At 35.7% G+C, this 27698-nt stretch overlaps 1 protein-coding gene across 4 annotated transcripts in view; it reads left to right on the top strand.

The window, feature by feature from the left end:
* Positions 1-27698, top strand: part of KDM7A (lysine demethylase 7A) — a 66468-nt gene that overhangs the window by 13158 nt on the left and 25612 nt on the right. For all 4 annotated transcript variants that reach the window (XR_004357361.1, XM_032689442.1, XM_032689444.1 and 1 more), the window contains exons 2-9: positions 12668-12753; positions 18715-18832; positions 19676-19836; positions 21534-21675; positions 21933-22119; positions 22977-23139; positions 26244-26331; positions 27062-27168. Coding sequence is in view for 3 of the 4 variants with exons in the window: in XM_032689442.1 (XP_032545333.1) it covers positions 12668-12753; positions 18715-18832; positions 19676-19836; positions 21534-21675; positions 21933-22119; positions 22977-23139; positions 26244-26331; positions 27062-27168 (1052 nt within the window). In the remaining variant the exon portion in view is untranslated. The remainder of the gene's footprint in view (positions 1-12667; positions 12754-18714; positions 18833-19675; positions 19837-21533; positions 21676-21932; positions 22120-22976; positions 23140-26243; positions 26332-27061; positions 27169-27698) is intronic.

Genomic DNA, 27698 nt, shown 5'->3' with positions numbered 1-27698 from the left:
TAGTTGGTTGAAGGAGCTTATTCTACTTACAGCTCTGCCAGCCAGCCAATGTAACATCTGATATTTAGACTCATTATCTGTGTATCTGAAACAGTTTGCTTGTATCATAGCTTAAATAGAAGTTAATGTAATCAGATACTCCATCTGCTTTTGAAACGAGCATGGTGAGCTAGAGATGATGAGCCAGTTTGCTCTCAGATTTCTTCAGAAATGAAGCATCTGTCTCTACTTGCTATTGACTGCAAGTCTATTTGCCTTATAAAAGTAAGGTATTTCAAAGCTTTAGGAGCCATCATGTATTATTTTGTGTTGTGGTTAGAAGATGAAGAAATTATTCAGCTTACTAAAAAGCTTATTAAAAAGTTCTTAGCAATGTCTGAAAAATATTGTAGGCTGGAGGAGGAATTACTCATTTGAGAAGCAGAGGAGTTTAAAAATTTCTTCAATTTTTTCTTAAAGGAGAACTACTTAATAAGTTGAATTTTGAAGGCAATAAAAGATTTATTTCAGGTACAGCTGCAGAGACTCTGAATGCTACTGTGGCTTTTAAGGCTACTTAGGAGAAGGCTCCAGGAGGTCTTTAAAACTAATCAGGATAAGAAATTTTTAACCCAGCTGGGTGGTAAAGTGTATTTGGTGTAAGGAGCCAATTAAAAGGTGTGTAAAGGAGGCTGAAGCCAAGTTTGCTGTAGCTGCAGTCTGTAAAAGTAGTAAACCAGACACACAGTAACCCAGAATAAGGCATTTGCAGCAATGTGGTTTTAAGGTTGTGCTAATACTGGTTGCTGGTGCTAGAATGTGGGAGACAGAAAATGGTATTGTCTAGTATCGATAGGAGAAAGTCATATTTTCAAATTATTCCTGACATCATTTTGCAATTAAAGGAGCACAGTTTAAAAACAATCATTAGTGTCCTAATCAATGCCCTCAGGTTAGGAAGTCATTTTGCTTTGTTGTTGTTCACCTCCAAACCTTTTTTTATCACTTCAGATACTTCAGAACAAGACAGATCTGATGGTGTCTACTGACAGTGTTACTCAGGATGTCATAAGCTTTGCAGACTGTGCATTGCATAAAATAACACAGTACTGGTAGTACTTGTCAAGCTTCATGATCTTTTTAAACAGCTCATCTTTATTAAGCAACCTGATCTTTCTAAACAGCTCATCTTCATTAGGCAACCAGAATAACCAGCTAATACTCTCTGTAGGAGGCTGCAGTCCGTGCACTTCGTTGATGAGGAACATTCAACACCTGTAGCTGTTGAGACAGAAATGGAACCACTGAAGACATACCAAAACATTCCCAGATGAATTTAAAAATGCTTACAGTGCAGATTGCCTAAAAAGAGGTGGTTGAACTAAAACTAGTGTTAGAGATGTTTGTTACATAATTTTTTTTTTTTTGTGAGACTTGGGTGTAGATAATTCTGGAATTTAGAAACTGCTGTGAGTGAGTATGCAAGTCAGTGAGTATTAAAGAACCATTAATGAGGTTTTCTTTTTCTGATCAGCCTCTAAAAAATAAACCCCAAACATTAAACCTTGTTGTTTCCCTGATAGTGATATTTCCTTAAATAAGAGCATATAGATATCTTCCTGCTTCAAAATGCTCATCACGTTTCTTTTAAACTAGAAGGTGAGAATCTAGCTGAAAATTTGTCCTTCTAATCTTGCCCTGCTTTATGAAAACCCATGTTTAGATATGTATCTTCCAAACTGTTAGGATTACTTGTTTTATAGTTACTGTTGTACTTTAGCGAGATATTGGAAAGAGTGTTTTGTAAGCAAATAACATACCGGTCATGACATAAAGTCAGACATCTGCCTGGTACTTGCATCAGCTGCTCCTGTAACTGGAGCTACAGATAACTGACCTCAAGGAGCTGATTAGGCACTTCATCAGAGAAGGACTAGGTGCCTAAAGGCATTCAGACTAAGACCATCTTAAATGTTGTGCTAAGAAAACCTTGGCTCATATATAACATCTAGTGCCAATGCATGCATCTCTTGGACTTAGTAATGTCTCCCTTGATGTTGTGCGGGGTATATGATTAAAGTCTAGGAAGTTTTCCACATTGCAGGGATGTTCCCTGCAATCTAATTGGTAAACTATTGGCAATTTATTTATTAGGTCGGAGTAGTTCTGGGTATTACTGAATAATGAAGATGAAGTCCAATGGTAGGCCTGACCAGGTATAGTGACTTGCATGGCCAAGAGGAGCAATCCTACTTGTCCTATCCCTCTCTTTAGATTACATAGCTACATTCCCTCTCCATGAATTGGCTCTGGCAGTTGCCCAGCTGTGCTGTGAGGTAACTCGATAAACAGACAAAAGACTGGCGAGGTTACTTTCTGTCAGAGAAACGAGTGAAAACAGGTTGCCTTGTAACCTGGCAAGTACCAAGGCCACTGCAGGGAAGGGGAATAGGAGTGCTTGCTTGGAAGGGAATGAGTAACCTGCCTCTTCCAGTGGGTGCAAGCTGTTAGATTAATGCAAGCTATATCGTGTAATGGCTTCCTAGGATTTGTTTGTCATTTTGGATTGACCCTCAGTTTCTCTTCATAGGATGTTTCTGTGTTTAATTCTGTTAATTTCTCTTTTCTTTCTTTCCCTTCCAATGTCCTCTCTCTTAGAAACAAGTAACTAATATGTCTGTTCTGTCTATAAAAGGCCCTTGCTCTACTTAACAGGAAACTGCACTGGCACTGAAATTTCTGTTGATTGTGGTCAAAAAACTTGGGATGCCAGTAGATCTTAACCATATCATGTGCAATGTTTCATTAGGATGGCTAGTGGGAATTAACAGGAGTCTATGGGCAAGTTGGAGCTGAAGAAGCTCAGGACAAAAAACTAAGAATGTAAAAGTTAGGTGGGCGAATGTGTCTGGACTATATATCATTGAATCATGGAATCATTAAGGTCAGAAAAGACCTCATAAGATCATTGAGTCTAACCATTGAATTAACACTGCCATGTTAATCTAATCCATGTCCCCAAGTGCCACATCCACACATTTTTTGAACACTTCCAGAGATGCTGATTCTGTAATTATATATATAAAAAGCCATATAATATATAGCCTTAATTTGCTGTATTGAAGTTTCATAGTTGCTTTATTCCTGAATGACTGAAAATTTAATGAATTGGTATACTGACTTCCCTTTTTTACCTTCTTGTTATCTCTGTAGAGCTTAGCTTATTTCTTCCTCTTTTTCTACTAGGAGGTAATGGTAGCAATTTGGGGTAGTAGAATACAACCACACACAAGCACTCAGTTTAAGATGTCTCTCAGCTATGGCAGCTGTTTTAAATGGTTGAAGATTTTGTGGTTTGGTGGTGGGGCGTTTTTTTTTGTTTGTTTGTTTGTTTTTGTTTTTGTTTTGTTTTTTGTATTTTTCTTTTCATAGAATCGAAACAGAATGTCAGTTCTGCCTTTAAAACCTCTGGTTTTGAAGGTATTATTTTAAATAATAGAAATTATTTTAAATAATAAAATATTTATTTTTTGCTTGTTGTAAGTTTTGGATTTTTTTTTTTTCTTATTTGTAAGCACAATTGTAAAAGAATAATCCTGACTGAAAATTGAAATAAGGCAAATTACCTAAATAAGATGCAGTTATGTGTCAGGGGGTTTTACTAGGTAGTGGTATATGTCAGGGGAAGAGGTAAACTTCTGTTGACTTGGAGTCTTGAGGAGGAGATGAAAATACATAATTGAGTGCTTTCTCTCTCTGAAACAAATACTAATATGTGTATTCCTTTGTGTATATTGGGCCCATACTTCCTCGTAGGGAAACAGAACTGTTGCAGACTGTGCATTATAACCCGGACTGAAATTCATGTTGGCCGCGGTCAGATAAATTGGGACTCCAGTGTTCCTAGAATTAATTGAAATCCAGTGTTAATCCTCTTTCCTACATCAGTTATGGGAAGGACAGGATAGCTCTCATTTATTCCAACAGGCTTCAAGCAGTTGCAACTCCACTAAGACACAGTGCCCGAAGTCAGATTGGACTATTGTTCCTCCTTCTCTTTGGTGTGTCAGTCTGGCCGCTCTGGGAAAATGAATGGAGAAAGATGAATCTGAACTGCTGTAGAGAATGTTTCTAATTCCTGAGCACTGCATTTTGCTTCGTATACAAAGGATTACACAGATTGTTGGTTTTAAAAAAGAATTTCTTCAAGACAGATCAATGGATATTTTTTTCTTTCTTTCCTACAAATCTTATGTCTTGATTCTCTTGCTGGTATCATCCTGGTTTCTGTCATTGGTTTCACACTGAAATAAGGCCTTCAGCTGTCACAGCTGCTTTTAAAATGCTTTTTTCTCTGCTCTCACTGACAAGCTGTTTAGTTTCGAAGTCTGCTGTAGTTTTCTTAAATATTATTTTTCTGATTGTCTTGAGGCAGCTTGTTTTACCCAAATCTATACTAAAATGTCTAGGCGCCTTCAGACCTTCATTTCTCTAAAATAATGATTTTAAAAGGACAGAGACAAAAATTAATTGTAAATACTCTTTTAAAATAGCTTGTTGCAATCAGTAATCCCATTTGGCATAGGAAGGACAGAGAAATTTGGTATATGCTTATCAGATGATACAAAGCAGAAGGAATACATCAGAGGTACTTCTGTAATGTTAAGTTGGTTCTGTCAGAAATAGTGATTATGAAAAGTACTTCTCATAAAACTGCTGCACATTAATACATGATGGTTGAGGCCATTATGAATTAACCTGGACTGTGTGTCTCTTTCTAACAGTCTTACATTGTAGCAAAAATGTTGTTTAACCTCAGTGTGTACTTTTGCATGTGATGCTATTTGGATTTTCTGAGCATGTAGTTCTTGGTCTTCAGTTGAAGAGTCATTTTGCTTTATTTTGCTTAAATTCCTAATAGTTGCATGAAATTGTTGTATAGAAAATCAGCTTTCCACACCATGTTTTTATAGATGATTAGAAGTAAGAATATGTTGATTATACCAGATATTGAGTTATCAAAGTATTTTGTAAAGGTTATGACCCTTTCTTTCTTACCTTCATTCTAGCAATTTCATTACATTGAACTCATTGTACTTAAAATCCAGATCTTGGATAAAAAGCACGTGTTAAGTTTCAAAAACATACCAGTTTGTTTTCAGACTGGACTGGAATTGTGGAACGAAAGAGCCAGTTTACAAATAATGCACCGCCCTGTTGTTTCCCTGAGATTTTGGATAGCATCATGATTGTGTTGAATATGCAGTTACATCATAGATGTAGGTAGAAGGTTTTATTGTATTTGTAGCTGAATATATTTTATTGTGTAACTTGATAGCTTTGTTCCATTGACCGTAATTTTCCTTTTGGGTGTCTAGTTTTCAGAGTCTGTTCTGTGGAGTTGAGCTTTCTTTGACAAGATTTTATTTATTTTAATCTCTGTGCTTTGAGGGAGTGAAAAGCACTGTTACTTGAGAAAGAAATGATGTATACTAATTTTCTTTCTCAATGGAAAATTGTGCCTGAGTATTGCCATTAAAACTGTCTTCTGTAAGGACAGCATTAGCATCGCTATCACACAAAATTTAATTTAGAAAGGTGCAGGAAGTTTGAATCTTTGGAAGGCTCTTCGGAATTCAAAATAGGTCATATACCTTTCTGCATGTGTGTGTTACTGCAATACCTCATTTCTGAGAAATATTACATAATTTAAAAGCAATAGGTTTCCATTACATTAGGGAAGTCTAAACCTATGTAATGAACATTAGCATTTTTAATGTGCAATTTGATGGTTAATCGGAAGTAGACCGTGATCTCTTAGGACTTTGGAAGTATCAGAACAGATGTCTCTGTGCAATCAAAGGTCAGAGTTTTATGTATATTGTGGCACACGGCATTGTTATTCTTGGGATTCTTATCTGTATTGTAGGATGATGCAATATTTAATAAGTTAGTATATTTTCAGGTGTTTTGAGAGTTGACCTTACATGTAATTTTTCTGTCCTTAAGAACTTGGTTGGTGGAATGTGTGTCAGTGAATATGTACTAAAACTAGGTGTGCTGTTGGGCCAACGTGCATATATTCTATGCAAATCGTAAAAAATGTATTATTAATTTTTTTTCCCTGGAGAAAATTGGTAACTTTGGGAGAGGGGAATGTTTGCTACATATAACTGTTATTCTGTTTTTCTATTTTTTAAATTGTTTTTTAAGGTGTATTTATACATGTTCATTAAATGGTGTTTTGTTTTGGAAAGTGAATATGGCAAAGTCAAAAGGTCAAATATTTTTATGTCGTGTATTTTTTTCTGTGATTTATTTTAAGGCAGTATGGTTCTGTATCTATTGCACAGAAGTTTGGCATTTCTCTAAAATTGTTTAATTGCCAAAGTAAATCCTTGTAAGCCTGCTGTGATTCCAAAACTGTTGCCATGCTTATCATGGCAAGGTGAAGAGATAGCTGGTGTTTCCTTTCACTTTTTCATGTTGCTTTGAGGTTTCTTTTGGTCAGTTTTGTTCCTTTGGTGTACCTGCATTCATTTTGAAGAGGGGACTTGGAGGGGAAATCTAGCTAGTTTGAGGTTCAGGTTTTTAAAGCTCACTACATTTATTTTAAGTTTTAAACTGTTCTTCAAATAAACTTCAGTTTTTAGCTTTTTTGATGCTATGGGATGATATGGAGCCTGTCAACAGTATTGTCACACTATGACTTTGCCTTTCTATTCCTAATGAAGTATTTTAATATTGTGCCAAATGAGTGGCAGATGTGGCTATTTGGTTGTGGCAGAGACATCTTTAGAACTTCCATTGTTTAAACCTGTAAATATTGCATACTTGGCATCCTTCTCCCACTTGGAAGGCAGAGGCTTGAAGTAAATGACCAACCAGAGTTCCTTAAAATTTGCCAAACTGGCATCCTATTCCATGCTTATCTTTGTGTTCTTGGGATGGAATAGGAGAAGCTGTTCTTTGCATAATTTGCAAGCTTGCTAATCAATTTTGGCAACAAGTGCAATAGTATTTTGGGTTTTGTTATGCTCAAACAGATTAGGACTAAATGTAGCAACTGCAGACCTTGCTACAGGTAAAATGGAAAGTTTGTTATAATGCTTGCCTACTACTTACAGTATACTTTAATGCTTGATGATTTGAAATTTGATAATTTTTGATAAATTTGATATTAAAAAGCTATCTTGTCAGCATAAGATTGCTAAACAGTTGTCTCCTTCCTATGGTTTAGCAAACATTTTTAGAAAGACAAAATAGTGTAGAAATGAAATAACAATATTTTCTTTCATATATAATGTCTCTAAAATAATATTAAGCTATATATTTGTTAAATGACTGCATATAACTGTAACATGTACCTTTTTATTTATAGGAATCTTATTGTTAAGGTTTCTAAAGCCTATCTGAAAAAGTGAGTTGAGTGGCACTTAGTTTCTTTTCCTTAGGATCAGTTTATTGAACTGACTTGTCATGTGGCTCCCTGGTACTTTACATTGGTGAGAGAAACTATGGAAGCCCATGATCAGACAGTTGGAGGAAGGAGGGTGGGACCTTTTTTCAGCAGCCACAACTCTGCTCAGTTTAATGTTATGAGAAGCTGGTGGTAGTGACTTTGGTTTTTGGACAATTAAGGCTGTCCTGTTACTAATGAATCTTTGCTACTTCTAGAAGTGACTTGTTCCTTTCCTCATTGCTGTTAAGATACAGTAGAGATTCAATATCTATATATCTTCTTGGCTGTTCTGTGGATTACTGGAAATTGAAAAACAATTTTGGGAATCTGCTCTGTCAGATGATAGGAAACATGCCCCTAAGTAATTGTCTATAGCCCCACATTCCTAGTAACAGGGAACATGCTCTGATACCTCTAGTATTTTTCCACTGTTCCAGGATTTTTGTTGATTTCTTTTTTTTCCTGTTGGATGTCAAGACCTGTGTTTTTTTTCTCCTTTTACGGCTAAAGCCTGCAGTGCTCGCTGAGGCATAGCAAGGAGAGGTTGTGGGTGCTGATGGAAGGGTGGACATGAAGAGGATGTGCCGAGTTTTTGTTCAGAAACAGGATAGTACAGAAAGAAAAAGATTGTCCGTAGTGTTTATTCAGGGAGAATATAAGGGGATCTTGGAAAATGTAATTTTAAGTAATTTTATAGCTTGGAAAAGGTGCGAGGTTCTGCGCCTAATCAAATGTACTACTAAGAGCCACTAATGTGCATTTTTGCTGCACAATGACAGCAAAAAAAATCAGACTGTTGAGATCAGACTGTGGAAAACCGAGAGGTCTTGGGGCTTGAACTTAATGTGTCCCAATAAGAAATAAGAGACTTAAAAAAACCACTTTGGCTGAATTTTGAGCTGTAAATCAATGCCTAGTTGTAAACCAATATCTATCCAACAATATCTGTTGAAGAAGTGGGCAGACATGCCTGTGATGGCCTGTCCTGTGAAGCTTATAGATGCAAAGCATCATGCTGGTGTGCAGAGAAGTGGAAGCTGTTGTGGGAGACTTCTTAAAATGTAGAAGTGCATCCGGAAAGATGAGCCTGTTAGATTGGTTTGTACATGCTACTCAAAGAGGTGAAAAAGGACCTTATAGAATTGAAGCAATAGGGGAAGGGAACAGAAGATGGAATCCAAGAGGATTGTGCCCCATGTATAACCCAACATCTCGACAAATTAACTCTTTGCTGTTGATGGTGATTCATCCTTTTTCTCAGTCCTTTTATTAGATCATTGAGAATTGCTTACACCTCTCAGTTTTCAAGATTTATATTTTCAGTATGCCTTGTGTACAGGGAATCTTAGAAATTTCCTAATTGGAATATCTTGCCAATTAAACTGGGAAGATGGGCATTCAGACCACTCATTTTTTTACTTTTGTAGTGCTATTTGTGTAATCATTCCCTTTTATACTTGGAATTTTATGTGAGGGCAGAGTACATATGGTACTTATCTTAAGAAGACAATGATGATAATTATAATAATTTAGTAAGAAAATAATTAGTTTTTCAAGTAGTCATATCTCTTAAAGGACACTGAAAATAAGACCTTGAATCAAATGCTTTGAATTTTTTTCTTAAACCGGGATTCTTTGTCTTACCAACAGAGGCAGTTAAGCAATCTTTAAAATGTTGTGGTCGTACTTGATAACATCAGAAGTAGGCAAGAGAAAAGCCAGACTGGATTGAAAGCAAGCAGGTATTAGATTTGGAAGGTGCAGCAGCCTGTGTGGTGACTGACATGGATCCAATACTTGTTTGTGTTGCGCTGCTGTAGGAGAAATGTGCCAGGTGCCTTGGGTGGCTCACGGTGTACAACCATGCAGTTTTATCTTCAGGCGTAATACTTCCTTTAAATGTTTTGGACTTTTGCAAATTCTTTGTACGAGACATTCTAGCATAATTGTGAAATAGTTGTTGAATCTGTCATGCTGAATTATCTGTACTCATCTCTTAAATTCTAAATTAATAACGATACTACAGTAGAGACCAGCTTTTGCAGGATTTTTTTCCGCCTGTGAAAGAAGCCTTATTTGCCCTTTAGAGAAAAGCAGAGGTCCGTTGGTGCCTGTCAGAGATGTTAGATCATCCTCTTCTGGTTGTTTTTGATTTACACTTGCTACTTTTACATAGCTACAAATATAATAATCAAATGGAAAGTTCAGACTAAATAAAAAATATTCACCTTCCAATGAGATTTAAGTGTGGAGAATGGGTTCCTCCAACTTCTAGTAGCAAGAGATTCCTTCAGTTGCCAGGTACGGGCATGTTCTTGTGTGTGAAAAAACTTAGTAAGTTCCCTGATTCTTCTGCTACCTCTTGCTGGCTCTGCCTTGATAGTAGACACCTTGGGGAAGTTATGAGTGTCTGACCACTCAGACTGATGTCATGGAATCTATTTTTAACTAAATTTTTCTACCTTGCTACTCCTTACAGAACATTTCAACTAATATTGGGCCTGTTCAGCCCTTCCACCTTCATGAACAGAATTAGGGATGGATTTTTGCATAGTCTCATACAGTTGTTTTTTTAATTAGTATTATTGTATTCTATTTTGTAATACTATAAGCATTTCACTGTTCCTGAGAATTAGTCTACCACTTCCCTGCAGGAGATGAGCAATTTAAAAACTAGGTAATATATACTAAAGGCATTTCAACCCAAATGGATTGGGTTGATTGCAAGGTGAAGGGTAATAATATTTCATTCAGAAAAACATCAGTGGATTGGGAGTGTTGCTGTGTTTGAGTATGTTAATGCTTTCCAGGCTCTCTGCTACCTCTTGGTGACCTTGCTTTGATGCTTGAGGTCTGAAGTTGCACTTACCACAGTAATTGATTGCTTGCTAGTAGCCAGAGTGATTAATGTCAGAGTCATCTATGTGTGTTGGAGAAAGGGACTCAGGAAAAGTGACTTGCTGTGTGTGATTGATGGGCACTGTGGCATCCTTGGCAATGCTTGTTCCTTGGCAATGGAGGTGCTGTCACCTCGTTTTCTATTTGCTTCAGTCAGGCAACTGCTTCGAGATTCACTTCCATGATGCCCAGTTAGTGTTTCACCTTTCCAGTTAGTTCTGAGTTTACAGCATAAATAGTAGACTGAAAATGTTTGCATTCCTTATTGAATGGATATTCCAGCTATTTTAGTACCATTCCAGTCTCTGTACACAAAATCCCATGTGCCTTCCTGAAAGGTTATGGAGTTAATCAAGTCAGAAAAGTGGTTAGTGCTAAGCCTCAAAATAAAGCAGAAATTCTGTTACCTGTAACATTCTATAAGAGATGATAAAATTAACATTCTTAAATAGAACATGACAAACAGTTGTCAAAACTTGAAGGTATTACTATATTTTTATGCCAAGTTCTTACTGTTAGAAAGATAACCTGATTGAGGTGATGATGAATGTATCAGATAAACAGCAAGAAAAAGGATGAAATGCAAACTTGATCAAGATACAGTGGAACATAAATATCTTTAGCTGTTGAAAAATTAGAAATTTAGCTAAAATAATGAGATTCCTAAGGATGTATAAAACCAGCCTTCTCATTTGGGGTTTTAGAATGTACATTTAAAAACAATTTTCCTATAATACATAGGATTATGAGTCACTCAGCTATTCTATAAAAAGAGAGAGAACACAAGAGAAGGAAATGGGACATGCATTTTTAAAGACTGCTTCTGCCTTCCTTTTTGTTTATGTGTCAGCTGGATTTTCAAGTAATAACAATTCCTGTAGTTGTGGTCCTAAAGCAGATGCTAAATATTGCAAGAATTGCGATGAACTATGGCAGCTGAGTTTTGTATTTGGATTTTAAAATAGTGTGCATATAAAAAAGCTATGGAATTTCTAAATTTCATGTGGTATGTACTGCATGGAGAAGTAGAACTAGCTGAATCTGTTTACAGAGTATTCAGAGTGATGTACTTCTCATTGATAGTTGCATGGGGGATGCTCTTCAGTTTCAGATTGGATTTGCTCATTGTGCTTTCAGTGCTAGACTGCTTCAAGTATTGTTTTGGCAGCATGTACTGACACTTGCTGGAGCGTGTCAGCAGTTTGGCACTAGGCTGCTAGGGAAAAGACTTTGTGGAGCTGGATCATTTCAAAGCCTCAGTGCTTAAGCAGTCATTACACTTCTGATATGAAATGGGTTACGTGACTGGAGTACTGTTCAAGTTCTTATGTTACTAGAGTGCACTGAGTAAACATATCTAATTTTGGTGCAAATGTTCAGTGTTGTAGTCTTGCTTCTTATTGACTGTAAAGTCAGCAATTTTGTAAGTGTCCATAAACTTTTCAGAGAATGAAGAACTCTGCCAGGATTCAGATTCGACCAGCAAGCAGGGATTACATTTTTTTTTTCTTGAGAACTTTGTGCAAAAGCACGTTTTCTATCATTAACCTCTGCTGTTTCAGCTTCTAAGAAAACATACTTAATTTTGTCTTTAAAATTCTGTTATTTAGATATCAGCAGTGTAGATACTTTGTCAGTGGTATTATAAAGATTTCAATCTTAATCCCACTTTGACTTTTATCGGGGAAAAAATGTGCGCTGGGAAAACACTGCATCTGTCAAGTGCTCTTTGAAATACTTGTTGCTATTTTAAACCAAAAACACTTCTACAAAGTTATTTGTGTGGTCACTTGTGTAATTTAGGAAGCTAGTACTAGTGTAACGATTTCATGAAGAACACCAAAGTGTTCTTCATTAATTTGTCTGGGGTGTAGGAGTCAGTTATGTGCTTTCTGCAGAAAAAAAAAAAAAAGAAGAAAAAATTGCATTATATCTTCTACAAATTGACAGCACATAAACTTCAGATTTTTTTTAAACTCAGTGTCTATAACGAAAATTGCATAAACTGTTTCCTGTAATTAGGATCAAAGGTTTCTGGGGAGCTGAGAGGTAATGGTGTGTATATATTGAGGATTTGCTCACTTTTATAGAAATTTGATTCTTGTTTCCTTTTTATGATTTTTTTTTTTTAATGGCATTCTCTGTTCAGTGGTAAAGAAATTATTACTCGAAATTTATGTGGCAACCCACTAGTTGAGATAATTTGGTATCTCATTATAATTTTGTGGAGTAAGCATGTTTTGATAAAACCCTAAGATTTAATTATTTTTAGCTTGAAAAATAAACCTTATATGTATTCTCATTAACATTTAAAAAATATTATTCCAGCTGCGTTGGGGTAGAGGAGCACCATGCTGTTGACATTGATCTATACCATTGTCCCAACTGTGCAATTCTCCATGGACCTTCTCTAAGTAAGTATGGCTTATTCAGATTTCATTTTACACGTTCAGACTGTTTTCTCTCCATGTACAATTGAAAAAGACCGTTCAGAAGAATATTCAAGATGAGTTTGATTATTTAGAAGGTACTGGTTCTACATGACTAACTCTGAGCTGATTAAAAACCCACGAAATAAACAAACCATCCTGAAAGGTTCCCTGATGTGGAGATGCAAATAGAATAAAATATAAGCCACCGCTGTAGATTAGAGAAATCAAAGTGCACAGAGCTAGAAGAAAACAATCTGGACTTGGCGGAGAGTGAGAGAATGAAAATTAGGAAATCGTAATTAAAAAAAAAAAAAAAGCAAAATACAAAAGATGGCTTCAAGGTTCCTACATTTTAATTATCAAAATTCTAATACCATGGAAGGCAACTTTGAAAAAATGTAGGAATTAGGTGTCTTACCTTTCTTGATGATTATAGGCTATTTGCCACAACACTCTAGTGAAATCCGAGAATATGAACATCCTGTGAGCAGTGTGTGTTTGGTTGGTTTTTTTTGGTTTTTTTTTGTTTGTTTTTGCTTTTGTTCCCCCCTCTGTTTATGTCCTTGAAAGTGACACAGCTCTGATTTGTAAACAACAAGTTTCCACCAAAGTCAAAATGAGTTGCTAGAAGAGTGTGAAACAGAGCAGCAAGAGGCATCTCTGGTTCTCCTTTCAGTAGACAAATTTGCTATAGCGATCTGCAGTGGGAAAACGGAATAGTTTTTGTCTGTCTGTAACTACTGAAAGAATACTGCTTTATTCAACTCCGTAGATTTTCCCCCATGACTTCTGTTCTCAAACGGAAACAGAATTGTAAAAAATCTAAAAATGAATTTCATATTTCCAACAATGAATTAAGTTTCTGTGTTCAGACTGGAAAAATACGTATATGCAATGCGTGCCTTTAACCTCCAAACAGCCGTGGTCATTTGTGTTTTCTAATGTGGATTTGTTTGTGTTTTAGTTTGGTGGGTTTTTTCTCCTTGAAGGCCATATAATGATTTATAGTCAACAGTGACTTAAGATCTAGAATATTTTTCAAAGCTAAATTTACTTCTCATTTAGAAATAAGTTTTAAACCGCTACACCCTCAGTGGTAGTCTTGTGGAATATGAACAAAATGATGGTGTCATTTTTTGATGTAATTAGTATATGTTGCATGATATATATCTTGTGTAATATATGGGTTCAGGGTCAGTCTGCTAAAAGGTAAGATAAATGCTGTTTTATGTGCTTGTAGTTTTTAGTACTCCAGTAGTAATTTTCAGTTAAAAATCTGCTTATTTCTCTTATAAATCAGAACACAAACAACAGCCATTTCTTTCCCCACCTTTCTGTCTCTTTTTTCCTATGGAATAGAGGGACTAGAAGGAGGAATAGAAGAGGGATCATATCAGTAAATTTGAAACTTGTTTTCACCCCATGACTTGGGAGAACTAGTATGCTTCACCCTGATGCCTGTGAATAACCTTTCTTGTAATGCAGAATTTGACAGTGAGATAAGAACAATTTTTATTTTGAACGTTTTTTCAGGAAGACAAGAATCTGTGGTAAAAATTATCCTTATTAAATTATATTGCTTCAAGCGTGTAGATCATCTAGATTTAATAGAAGCTTCAGACATGTCACTTACCAACCCAAGCAGAGGTGATATAATGAAATATGTCTTCACAAGGAATTTTATTAATTGTTCTCAGCTGTCAAAATCAAATCTATGATCGTTTGTGGTTTGGGCTCTACTTCAGTGTTTAGAGAGACCGATAAAGTCTCATGACTTTAAGTGTGGCAGCAGTGTTCCAGAGTGCTTCATTCATATGAAATTATGTACGTCAGTAAAAAAAGCATTTTTATTTACAGCTTTGTATTCTAAAATCACTTTGTCTAAGAGTTTTGAAAGAGACAAAAATTCGGCTTTGTAAGAGGGCAAATATATCTATGATTTCAAGAGACATTAGTACATATAATCAAATAAGGTAGCGCAAAAAAATTACTTAAAATATACCAGAAACACATACTTTATAGTACAAATGGGTGGTTACTTTCAGTATCCTACAAAATTAATTATGTAAAAGTTCCAATAATTAAAAGAAAGCTACTGCATAGCTAGATGGAAAGATCAAATTAACTGATCAGTTTCTTCATGCATTTCAAACAAAGAATAAATCCTTTTCTTGATTTGAAAGAACAACCATTTTATAAGACCTTTATTGAGAAGCTGTGTATGTAAAATGCTAAATAATTAATCCTAAAATCCTAAACAATTAAAAAAGAACAATTTAAAAAATTAGTACTATACTATGGAGGAGTTTTTTTAATATTATTTGGTTTAGAGTCTTCGTATTATATTTTGTTATTTTCTAAGTTTTCTTAGTGATCCTGAAGTCTGAAAATGCTGTATTTGCATGAATGCTTTGAGTCAGATCTGCAACCAGACTCTAATATCCAGAGCTTTGAGAGAGCACAAGATGCGGTGAATATTAACAGGGCTGTGTTTGTTAGGACATACTTTCTTAATCCGTCTTTTGATTTCTCAAATTCTGAAAATACCCTCCAACCTGTATTTTTTTTGTCTGTGGTAGTAATGTCTGTACTTGGCCTGAGCTGACAATATGAGATGATGTCCCAGGCCTTAGCAGTGTACTCTGTGGTTTACTGTATGCTCCTTAGAATTTTTCAGTCTTCCCATGGAAAAATTTCTCTTGCCTTTTTGGTCACTAGGAATCATCTGAAGTACCACTTCCAAGACTTGGGGCCTCACTGTAGGGCTGTTCACCTCTTGATGGTCCCCATTTGAAGTCTGCCATGTGGTGGTCTCTGAGGCAAACAGTCCAGCAGTGTGAGAAGGCAGGCAATAGTGTCTGCCTAAGTAGGTACAGTTATTGCCCCATTGTTTTGAGAGTATAAGGAATGTAATTACAAAAAAAAAAAAAAAAAGTAAGCTGTTTACTTTTCATGAAAACTTCCAGCACACTCCTTTCTTTTTCTAACCCTCCCTGCAACTGTCTTTGTACTTTTAGTGTGTGTGTTTTTAGTGTTGTCACAGCAAGTTTTGCCTCGATTTTCAGGAACACCAAGGGTGAACACTGGTTCCTTCCACTAGTTTGGAGTGATTGGGAGGGGAGGTGTTATATGTCCATTTCTACTTATGTAGGGTTTGTTTGTTTGTTTTAATTTGAGCATTAGGATCCATTCAGTTAAATTTATTTATTTTTTTTTTGCAACAGTTACTATAATGTCTTAAGGGGTTAGAAAAGCTCTGCAATTAAGAGATACATAGGCAGAGAAAGTTTTCATTATTGTTTTCCGTTCTTCAGTGTTCTCTTAGTTATGAAAGGATGATATGTGTTGCCAACTACAAGTAAAAGAATTACCTTAGTTCCTGATTTTTAAAGACAGACTTTAGAAAGTCTTTCTGTGCTATAAAATCTCTTAAGCAGCTGTATCATCTTACAATTTTAATGACCTGTTGTAACAGCAGTGAATTTATGGGAAACTACTCTGTTGCAAATTAGTATTAGCTACTAATTTCTTGTATTATTATTTATGACTGAGAAAATAGCTTTGAAAACTTAATAAACCTGGCTTCATTATTTATGAAGTTTTACAGTGTTTGGATAGTTGGCTCATTAAGCAGCACTGGTTTTCAGTTTAGCAAAGAGCTATAAATGTCAGATTATTCTCTTAAATGTCTTCTAAAGGGTACATGTTGTCACGTCTGCAGGATACAGATCATTGGTAGGAATAATTACTCTTAGGTGTAATGATGATATGATGCCTGTTATTCCTATATAACCAATTGGTTTTTTCTGGAGAAGCACCAATTTTTTTCTTTTTAGAAACTATTTTCTCTCCTCCTACATCCGTAGCTTCCTATTACAGTTTTCAGTATTGTTAGCACTTTTTTAGATTTTTGGGAGCATCATGACTTACGTGAACTTAAGAATGAGCTGTTCCATAAAGTTAAATCTTTTATTAATGCAATTCTTTGGGTGTCATGTTTACATTACAAGCTGTTTGGTAGACACCTGTAAAACACGTTCTGTGTTGACAAATAACAGTAATTTTTCCCTCTTGTGAGTTTCCTCAGCATATGTACCTAAATTTCTGCTTAATATTAGTGGTTAAGTTATAAATCTGGTGTTAGTAAATCACCTTGGGGCAGTCCTCCACTAGCAGCTATCTAGCTGTGGAGCAGAGTTTGGCTTTTTTAGGAAAAACTGAAATGCAACCTTAAAATGTCTGTACCCTTACTATGTTTCTTAGTGTTGTAAGTGATAGGCTGGCAAGTAAATAGAAAGGTAGGAAGTTCAGCAGTCCTGGAGTTTCTTTCCAAGATTGAGATGGTGATCCTTTTTGCTGGGGCACCCTTTTGGTGATTTGTTCTCAGCTTGTTGAAAGCTTGAGGGTGACAGATGCAGGTTTATTTGTAGAGAGAGGAAATGCTCCAGAGAGCAGTTTGCTAACAAACGGGTGATATAACCAAGGACTTCCTTTCAAAGCTGTAAGCTTGTGTTCTTCATAAATGAAGATGCAAAATGATTGGTTGATGAAGATGAATGTATGAGATATCCATTAGGAAATGATTTGTCATGAAATAATGAAAATTTGAAGACAGGCGCTAAGTTCACTAGGATATTGGTCACTTTGTCCTCTGCTTCACTTAAGGTAGAAAAATTCAAATGGGGAGGCTGCATACAGCTTACAATATTTTATAGTACAACCTTTAAATATATAAAGGGGGCTTATAAGAAATAAGATAACTTTTTACAGAGGTCTTTAGTGAAATAGCAAGGTCACCCATTGTCACCCCTTGTCACCCCTGGCTTTAAACTGAAAGAGGGTAGATTTATATTAGATATAAAGAAGAAATTCTTTAGTGTGAGGGTGGTGGCACAGGTTGCCCAGAGATGGTGTAGATGCCATATCCTGGAAGTGTTTGAGGCCAGGCTGAATGGGGCTTTGAGCAACCTGGTGTGGTAGAAGGTGTCCCTGCCCATGGCAGCAGGGTTGGAACTAGATGATCTTTAAGGTCCCTTCCAACCAAAACCATTCTATGAAAATATTATTTTTCTTTTTTCATTTGGGTATCTGTCATTTGTCATGGGGAGATCACTACAACAGTTTTTATGAGAATGTCTGGTTTTTCAATTTCATTGGCCCCTTAAGTATAAGGAACTGTTAAAAATTTGGTTTTGTTGCTATTGAACTATCAGTTTCAGATTCCCAAAACTGTAATCGAACTTTAATTTATCCTTTGTTTCTTATTAATATGCTGTAACAGTGTATTAAAGCTTCAAATCACTCTGAAGTTGTATGTTTTGGGGCACAATGATTGTTTTGTATGTATTGCAAAAGTCATTCTTTCCCAAAACAGTTTGCACCCAAAACTGTTACGGAGACATAAGCAGTGGATAAAAGAAATAGCATATGGTAGTGAATAGCAGTAATATTATCAGACTGGATATGGGCTTGCTCGTAGGGTGAGATAGCATAGTGGGATTAGGTCTTGTTAATTTTGTGTAAATATATAAAATGAAGTCTGTGGATATTCAAGAGGTGTGATTCTTCCATATATTAAAAAAAGTCTAAGGAATTTAGGAAATTAAAGTTCAATTTCTAGTTTCATTGCTGATTTTTTTAGATTTGAACAACTTTCAGGCTGCAACTGTTTATTTGTGTTGCACTGGATATGGAGTCTTGAATTGTGTATAATGTACACTGAGGATTTCATGTAGAAGGAGCTATAGAAGTAGGGAGAATTACTGTCGGGTGTCCTGCAGATTTCATTTGTTGAAAATGGGTAGAGTGTCACCTGATAAAAACAATAAGATTTGTTCATCATAGTAATGTGATTGAGGCATGTCTGTCTCACTCATGGGATGATTGCTAATCTGAGCCATCTGATTTAACTAATTCAAAGTTTAACCCTTCTGAAACTTGTAGTGAAGAAGAGGAGAAACTGGCACAGACATGACTACACGGAGCCAGATGATGGTTCCAGACCGGTGCAGGCTGGAACACGGACCTTCGTTAAACAGCTGCGGGCTCGCTCTTTCCCAAGGTACGGACTCTTACACCTTTTGGTGGAAAAAGCAAAGAAACGTTGTCTGCAGAGTGTGTCTTAGGGGAGGCAGCTAACATTTCTCTGCTTCAGAAAATGGAGGTTGATGATAACTTCCTTCTCCTTTACAATTCCTCACAACTCATCCTTGTTTCAGATGGGTACATTTACCTTTTCATGCAGTAGCCTCCCCTATTCAGTTTTGCACTAGCTTATGTTGTCTGTTGGGACTGCTGCAGGGTGATGTGAGAGGTTTTGAGGGGTTGTTTTCGTGGGAAAGTGGGGGCAGTAGCATGACTGATTGGTTTTTGGTTTTCTTTACTTTGCTTCAACTGTCAGAATATTGTCTGTCTATTCCTGTAGTTCATGAATAGTTCTCAGTTTCATTCCAAATAACACAGAACATTCATATGGGCTGGTAGTCTATCCATTCTCACATGCTTTAGAGGAAAGTAGAGAAACGTGGTTATACTTTCATCCTGGTCTTGATTGGATATCTCACTGAACCATGATAATTTATAGTTCTTTAGAGGAGCTGCTGGTGGTGGTTGTTGTTAGCAACATGTACTTTAATGCTTTGAGAATTCCTTTTCCCCAACCTTTCCGTTGTATAGAATGACTGTGAGTTTCCAGGTTATGTGTGCAGTAAAAGTTTCTTTGCTTGTTGAGTTTGTTTTCTTTGTCTTTTAGCTAAATGCTTAATATAAATGTACCGTGGATGGTACAATGCTCTTGGATTCAAATATAGCCATTCCCATCCATCCTCCCCCAAACTGAGGCTTCTTTTTCAGTAGTGCTTGGGGGATGCTTTTCTGCTAATACTCCATAATTTCTTTCCACCAGTGCTGATGAAGTAATTTTGAAAATGCATGGAAGCCAGTTGACACAAAGATACCTGGAGAAACATGGGTTTGATGTTCCCATTATGGTTCCTAAGCTAGATGGTCTGGGACTCAGACTTCCTCCACCAACTTTCTCCGTTTTAGATGTGGAACGCTATGTAGGTAAGAGTCACTCTGGAGAACTTATTAAAATGATCCTGTCTGTAAACAAAATAAATATTTGCATGATTATAAGAGCTTCCAGAGTGCTAAATATTTATCGTAAATTCAAGACTAGCAAAGAATACAATTAAAGCTGTGGCTTGGAGGTTTTTTTCTTTCTCTCTTTTTGCTTTTTTTTTTAGTGTGTGTCTGTTTGGATATGTGATAGGACAATAGCTTTCTCGACTTTCAAATATGTTAATTTCAGTGCAAGCTACATATGGAATGCTGGACCTTTCTCTGCTACATGTTGTAAACCAATAAAGTATAATGGGAATTGAATTAATCACTCTTAGGATTAATAAGTTTAGTCATTGATTAGACTATGTCAAAACTTAATGTTTTAGACTTAGTAAATTGACCTGTCTGAATTAAATCTTTCTTCCTGGAAAATTTCCTACCTTGACTTCCTTTAGCAGGAGAGCTGGAGCTTCCTAAGAACCATTTCTTTCTTATCAGATCTCTTAACAGTCTGTAATTGTCTCAGCCTCATGTAAGTGTGTAGTACAGAGAAATAGAGACTGAGCCAATTGCAACAGGGCATTTCCTGTAACACATGGTACAGTTGAGAAGTCTGTGTATGGCCTTGTCTGCGTTCTTGTGATCTCCCAATGTAACGAGTTGTGCTGAAAGTAGGTTTTCTGCCCGTCAATATTTTACAAAGGCATCAGAATATGGAATGTTGTTACAGTTGCAATGTTAAACAGTAATGTGCATTCTGCTTTAAAGATTAATTATCATTCTGATACTTCTGAATATTTTCTTTTGAATTACTGTCTATTCAGATAGAAACTTGATTATCTCACCCTTATGCATACATTTTGACCTGCCCAGTTGTCCAGTTTAGGGAAAAAGTTGGAATGTGATAGATTTACCTTTCTATTATTGAAATTAAAAATAAGAGAATTGAATAAGTACTATTCCAACTGGAATTTATCAAGGTGATATAAATTTACTGTTTTAAAGTAATTATATATATATATATCATGTACATTTAGACACGTTCCAGCATTCCAAAATAAATTGTCAAATTTGACCATTGTGTAACTAAATGGACATAAACAATTGCTATTATAATATTGTTGTTAGTCCTTTCTCTGGCTAAAGGTTGCTTCTTGCTTGTCTAGTTCTCTAGATGTATCACTTCAAAATACACTGTGTGTAAACCAGTCCTTGTTATGAGAAATGAAGCACGCTTGTGATAATTATTAAATGAAATGACTGGGCTTGCAAGTTGTGCACATATATAAGTAAGGTCGGGGGTTGCTGATGATTTATAGGAAAAGCGAGGAATAGATCTGCCTTGATGACTTTTTCCATGCTAGTGTTTCCAATTGCAGCCATAACACCCTGCCCCCTTTTTTTTTTTAAAGTGAGATACAGTCATTCTATACCACTCTTTCTTTTTGGTTAACCACAGGAAAGAGGATTTATTTTTAGCGCGTTTTCGCTTCTGTCCTTAGCTGATTATAGTAATTAAAGAAAACTAATAAATTTGGTTTATGCTGATCTGTCTCTGATCCAAGAGAATACTGATAGTAGTGGAGTATTTGTGCAGAAATATTTTGATAAAGGCTGGAAAAAAGTTAAATTTGTCTTAACCAACTGAAGTTTTTTAATCTGTCATAGCCTTAAGAGAGTCATCCTGTTTTTCACAGGTGGTGACAAAGTGATAGATGTCATAGATGTAGCAAGACAAGCAGACAGCAAAATGAAGCTCCATAATTATATTAAATACTTCACAAATCCTGACCGACCCAAAGTATTGAATGTGATCAGCCTGGAATTCTCAGACACAAAGTGAGTATTGACTTCAATTCCCTGAATATAGGAAGTGGTTTTCACTAAGCTAAACAATATGTGTAAGCATATAGTGCCTGTAGTGGGAAAGAGAGGAGGATGTGTATTTTATGTAGACAGCTACTGTGATGTAATGTGGGTATGAAACATATTACTTATGAACTAATAAATATCTTTGTAGGAAGCTGTCATTTAAAGAGACGTGATTACTCCTGTTTACATTTACAGTTCTTTTTTGTTTGTTTGTTTTTTAAAAGGATGTCTGAATTAGTGGAAGTACCAGATATTGCCAGAAAGCTTTCGTGGGTGGAAAATTATTGGCCGGATGATTCTGTCTTCCCTAAGCCTTTTGTTCAGAAATATTGCTTGATGGGTGTCCAGGACAGCTACACTGATTTTCATATCGATTTCGGAGGAACATCAGTTTGGTACCATGTGCTCTGGGTATGAATGCTTCTTGGTGTACAGAATCACAGAATATACTGAGTTGGAAGGGACCCATAAGGATCATCGAGTCCAGCCCTTAGCCCTGCACAGGACCATCCCCAGCAGTCACACCATGTGCCTGAGAGTATCATCCAGACACTTCTTGAACTCTGTCAGGCTTGGTGCTGTGACCACTTCCCTGGGGAGCCTGTTCCTGTGCCCAACCACCTTCTGGGTGATTATGACTACATGAAACAAAATTTATTCAGCATGCAGCCTTCTGCTATGACATTCTCACCTGTGTGAAATGTTGTACTTGAAGAGCTGTGGGAAGAGCTTGAAAGTGAATTACTGATCTTTGGTGTTGCATTTTTATGTTTTTATTGTAGCATGCCACTGGTGACTTCTAGACTGTAATTCATTGACTGATCACTTTAGTAGACTGGTAGATGATGTAGTGAGGTTTTAGTAGGAATAAATAATGAAATGAAAATTGTTGACATACTCAACTTTTTATTGTTCTCACAAACTTTGCTGTGTATATATCATAGAAGAGGCATTTTTTTCATTTGTATGTATGTGCATATCCATAAATTCTTTATAAAAGCTGGAATTTTTTACACTCCAGTGAAAAGTTTTGGTTGGTTTGTTTGCTTCCTTTAAATCACAAGATGTTAACTGGTTAGTGTACTATATCTAAACTTTTGGTGGATTACAGTTGTGAAACACTGACACTGGGAAGCCCAAACATGCCATAGTGGGAAGATGGAATACTTACCATTTAGATCAATCTGTTACTTCATTAGGAGTGACTCAGAGGTTGTAATACTTCTAAGAGGACATTAATTTATTTATTTGATATTTTATCTTAACAGGGTGAGAAGATATTCTATTTGATCAAGCCCACTGATGAAAATTTGGCTCTTTATGAGTCTTGGAGTTCATCTGTTACCCAGAGTGAAGTATATTTTGGGGACAAGGTTGACAAGTGTTACAAATGTGTTGTGAAGCAAGGACACACTTTATTTGTTCCAACAGGTAAGATTTTAGTCTTATTATTACTCTTATTATTTACTCTTATTATTTAGCATATTTAATCAACAGGAATTAAGAATATAATAAAATAAATGTGTTATCAACATTTGGTATCCCCTAAAATTTTGGATAAGAAAGAATAATAAAAGAAATTTAGAGATCTACATTTTCAAAACAAGTAATTAGCTTTTAAGTTTGCCTGACAGTCATAACAATTACCAGGGAATGAAAGAGTGTTACCCAATTAGAAGACAAAGTTTAATTTGATTATCAAGGAAATAGTTCCAATTAATAGAGCACAGATTTTTCACTGTTTGGTAGGTATCCAGACTGAATTCTTATCTTAATTTTATAATACAATTTTTTTTTACAGATTTGAATATTGCAAGACCTACTAGGCATAATTAGTACAAAAACATGACGTAAACTTCTTACACTGTAGCCTAGAGGATTAAAAATACAAGTTGGGTGTTCTTTTTGGTTTGGTTTTTGTCGTGAGAAATGCCAATCAAATTAAACTTCTTTATTTAAAAAAAAAACAAAAAAAAAACAAAACAAAACTAAACCAACAAAACAAACCAAAACCCCCACACAGAAAAATCCATCAAAGAAAATACCCCATCCCATTCAAACTCCCAGATGGCATAAATTTGCAAGTCTTTACTAAATCAAACCATATTTTGCCAATAAAAGTGAGTGCCAGTTTTTTGTGTTTTCACTTATCCAAATTATCCATATAAATACTTTTTATTATTTAATTATTAAAAATTATACTGGGTACTATCCTCCTTTTTTTTGGGGAAAGAAAGCTTTAAATACACAGAGCAGGAAAATGGTTTATGATTCTACTTCTGGAATAAACCTTGAAGATTATAGTCAGTACCTTATTCTTTCATGGATTTCCTAGACTACTGCATTTTTCCCATGTCTCATTTCTCTGCCTGTGAGGTTCAGTGTTTACTGTTCTAGTTCATAGCTTGTGCAGAATAAATACTCCGTGGTGAGGACCTCTCTGTGCACTTAACATTCCTGAACAGCCAGAGCTTTTAAAACCATATATGTTTGGCAAGAGATTGCATTAATTCTCTGTGTTTAAGTGTGAGTTCACACATCTATGGACAAAGAATGCAGAATTACAGAATGAAGAACTTTATTGTGGCCCACAGATCTTTGAAAATTGTTACTGCTTCCCAAAGTAATCAACTGAATCTGAGCTCTCACTGCAATGTGACCATAAAGAAAAATATCATCACATGATAATTTCTAATGTGTACAGGTATCTGCATGTGTATACACATAAAATGGTACTTGTAAATGTAAATGTGTGTAAACATATATGTGGGTATGTGTATACACACATCCTTGTTCATATACTTTGGAGTATAGTGTAAGAACCAATAAATGAAACTAGTTTTCAAGACAGGTGTTTAAGAAAATGGGAAATTCTGTAAGACTGAGTAAAGACTTCGAAAAAAACCCACCCTGATCTCTACTGAAAACCACTTTTGCTGTTCCTGCTTGCCCTGATGCTAATGGATATCATAATTATTTTATAATCTCTGAAATGTGTTCAGAGTAGTCTTCTGATTTAAAATTAATCTTGCATGTAGGTGAATAGCACTGGAAGGGTCTTTAGAGTTATTTAAATATTATTCAAGATATTCTGTGTGGTCTACACTGAATTTTCTTTCCTTGTTACATAGACCTTGACCAAAATTGCAGCATAAAAATAGCAAGTAGAACTGTAAAAAAAAAAAAAAAAATTAAAACCTTTAGCTGATACAGGTATGCCATAAAAATCCTTGGTGTTGATGCAACAGTGAGGAGGCTTTGTTGTCAATTTTGTCAATGTTTGGGGAGATGTGTGTTTAAAGGACTGAAACGCACATATCCCTTGGAGAGTCAGAGGTGTCTGTCTACTGTGATGAGTGAAAATGAAACCATGTACTTAAGTTGCTGCTGCCTGGGGTTAAATGCAACAGTAATTTAACTTCCTTCCCGGCTACATGGTAGGTCTGTTGCTTAGTCAGCATAACTGTTAAGTTTCAAGTCTTTTTATGTGTGGTACCAAAACAAGTAGAACTGTTTGTTATTAACTGAATTAGAGCATGGATTTAGTGGTGGTTTGTACTGGGTAGTTGCTTATGACTTGGTCTGGTCTTGCCTCAAGCTGGTAAACTTCCTGTGTTTGTATGTCTTGCCTACCTTTGGTGAAACCATGAGTTAATCTGCAAATGTCTGGCCAACTCGTCTTTTGTCAAAGATCATCTGTATGATTGCAAAATCAGAAAGAAAATCTTGAAAGCAGAAAGCCTATTTGTAGTTTATTTACATTAAAGCTGCACAGTGTAAATTTGAAAGGTAACTATTTTTAATCAGGAAGCTCATGTCATACATTTTGCTGTGTACTTAGTTGAAATTATCCAGTAGTAATTAGCCAGATCGATAGCATCATATTGGCCATGCTTTACCATGTTGAATAGTGCAGTTCACAAGGACAGTATTTCAATTATGTGACAAATTTTTATAGAGTGTCTAGACTGGGTTTTAAACTGTTCATAGTTTCACTTGGCTTAGAGTGACTGTATTTAGAATAATTTATGGAACCACTTCTGAATTCCTACTTGAGAAATGTCAGTATTGCTAAATGACTTTTTTATGTTGTGCAAACAACCCGGTTACTGTAAGCAACATGTAAATATTGAAAGACATATAATTTCTGTTTTATTTTATATGACTTTATCTTTTGTTCAGTATATTTTTTCTCTCTGGACTTGCTTATCTTTGTGGATTGGAATGAAAACTTTTACTTGAATTTTTACTTTAATTTCAGAGGGAGTTTTTACTTGAAAAGTTGGCTTTACATACTTTCCCCTCCCAGTAATAAATTTCTTAAGCTTAACTCCTTCAGAAAACTACAGTTCACTAGATTTCTGAAGCACTGTAGTTTACATGTTGTTAAAATTTAGATTACTTGTTCCTAGCACAGAATACAAATTTGTTTGCTTTTTTCTTTCAGGAACAGCGTTTTTACTTATATATGTATTTAAAAACAGTCTTAGAATAATTCATATGTATGTATTAAGTTTCACAATCTGTCATTTCAGGCTGGATTCACGCTGTGCTCACATCTCAGGATTGTATGGCTTTTGGAGGAAACTTTTTGCACAACCTCAACATTGGCATGCAGCTCAGGTTAGTCTCAGCTCTTCCTATACTTTTTCCTCAGTCTGTAGGATATTCTTTTCATAGAGATTTTTCTTCATGTGCTTAACCAGGATCAAATTGGTACAGGCTCTCAGACAATAGTGGCATTTTCAGTTAGAATGTATCAAGCACATTCTCTTACTTGACTTCTGCAAAGTTTCAAAAGCAAAATGAAGGTTATGCAAGAATTTGAGTGAATAAAAGAAAAAAAAAATGGAAGAAAAAACCTCTACTTTGGAGATTAGTATAAGTGAGTAAAACAAAACTAAGCAAGCCCAGGTGTGCGACACTGAGTTGAAATGAGCGTCCTCAAGTCAGCATTGCTCTAAGGGCAGCTGTATTTAGTTTTTGTCCAAGATGTAGAGCTGTCTTCTAAACATATTGTTTTTATTTATTACAGTGGAATCCTGATAAAATTCCATCTGTTAAAAGATCACACATTGGGTTTGTATCCTAGTTTTTTGAAGTCCAACTTTATTCTTAGAAGTGCCGCAGTCAAACCTGATAAGGTCAGAGCCTGAATGAGACCAGAGTTCAATCTTGTCTGTGGTCTTGTTGGGGTTTAACTATGTGGTACTTGACTTCTTTTATTTATCATGGCCATGGTTATTTTATTTTATTTTATTTTGGACATTGTGTCAATTTGAATGATTACATAGTTGAATAACGAATTTGATAATTAAAACATTCATGTTTTCTAATATTTGCATTTATTCAGGTGTTATGAAATGGAGAAGAGGCTAAAAACCCCGGATCTTTTCAAATTTCCTTTCTTTGAAGCCATCTGTTGGTTTGTGGCCAAAAACTTACTGGAAACATTGAAAGGTAATTCTTGTTTTGTTTTAAGAGATGCACTTGTATCTACTTTCATAATTCTTTTTCTTTTCATAGATAATGAAGAAAATTGCACTGCTGTTCTGTGAACAGAGGAAACTTTTTAAGCTGAAAAACTAGACTTGAATTACTTCTTTTTTTGGAAAGTCACATCATTTTTTTACCAGATTTTAGTGAGTGCTGCAGTGTGACAGTTCTAGATCCAGCAGTTCTTGGTTTTCATAAATGATCTTTCTAAAAACTACTTTGATGATTAAATGTAGCAATAATCAAGAGGTGATTAAAGGTAATAAAGGGTAACTTGCACTGGACAGAAATGTTAGTGCATTTGGTGGTGCGTGTAACTCACACCTCATAGCCTGCTGCTGGAACTTTTAAACCATTTTATTAGTGTTTTTCATCTAATGCTTATGCTGTATCCAGTCAATGAAAATATTCTAGATTATAAAGGCAGAGTATCTGAGATGCTGGTACATTGCAATTGTACTACCAACCAAATAGGATTAATGTGCCATTATCTC

Source organism: Chiroxiphia lanceolata, chromosome 5 (assembly GCF_009829145.1).
Source record: "Chiroxiphia lanceolata isolate bChiLan1 chromosome 5, bChiLan1.pri, whole genome shotgun sequence".
Lineage (NCBI taxonomy): Eukaryota > Metazoa > Chordata > Aves > Passeriformes > Pipridae > Chiroxiphia > Chiroxiphia lanceolata.
The sequence above is the reverse complement of the archived record's forward strand: the minus strand, read 5'-3'. Positions and strand labels throughout refer to the sequence as shown.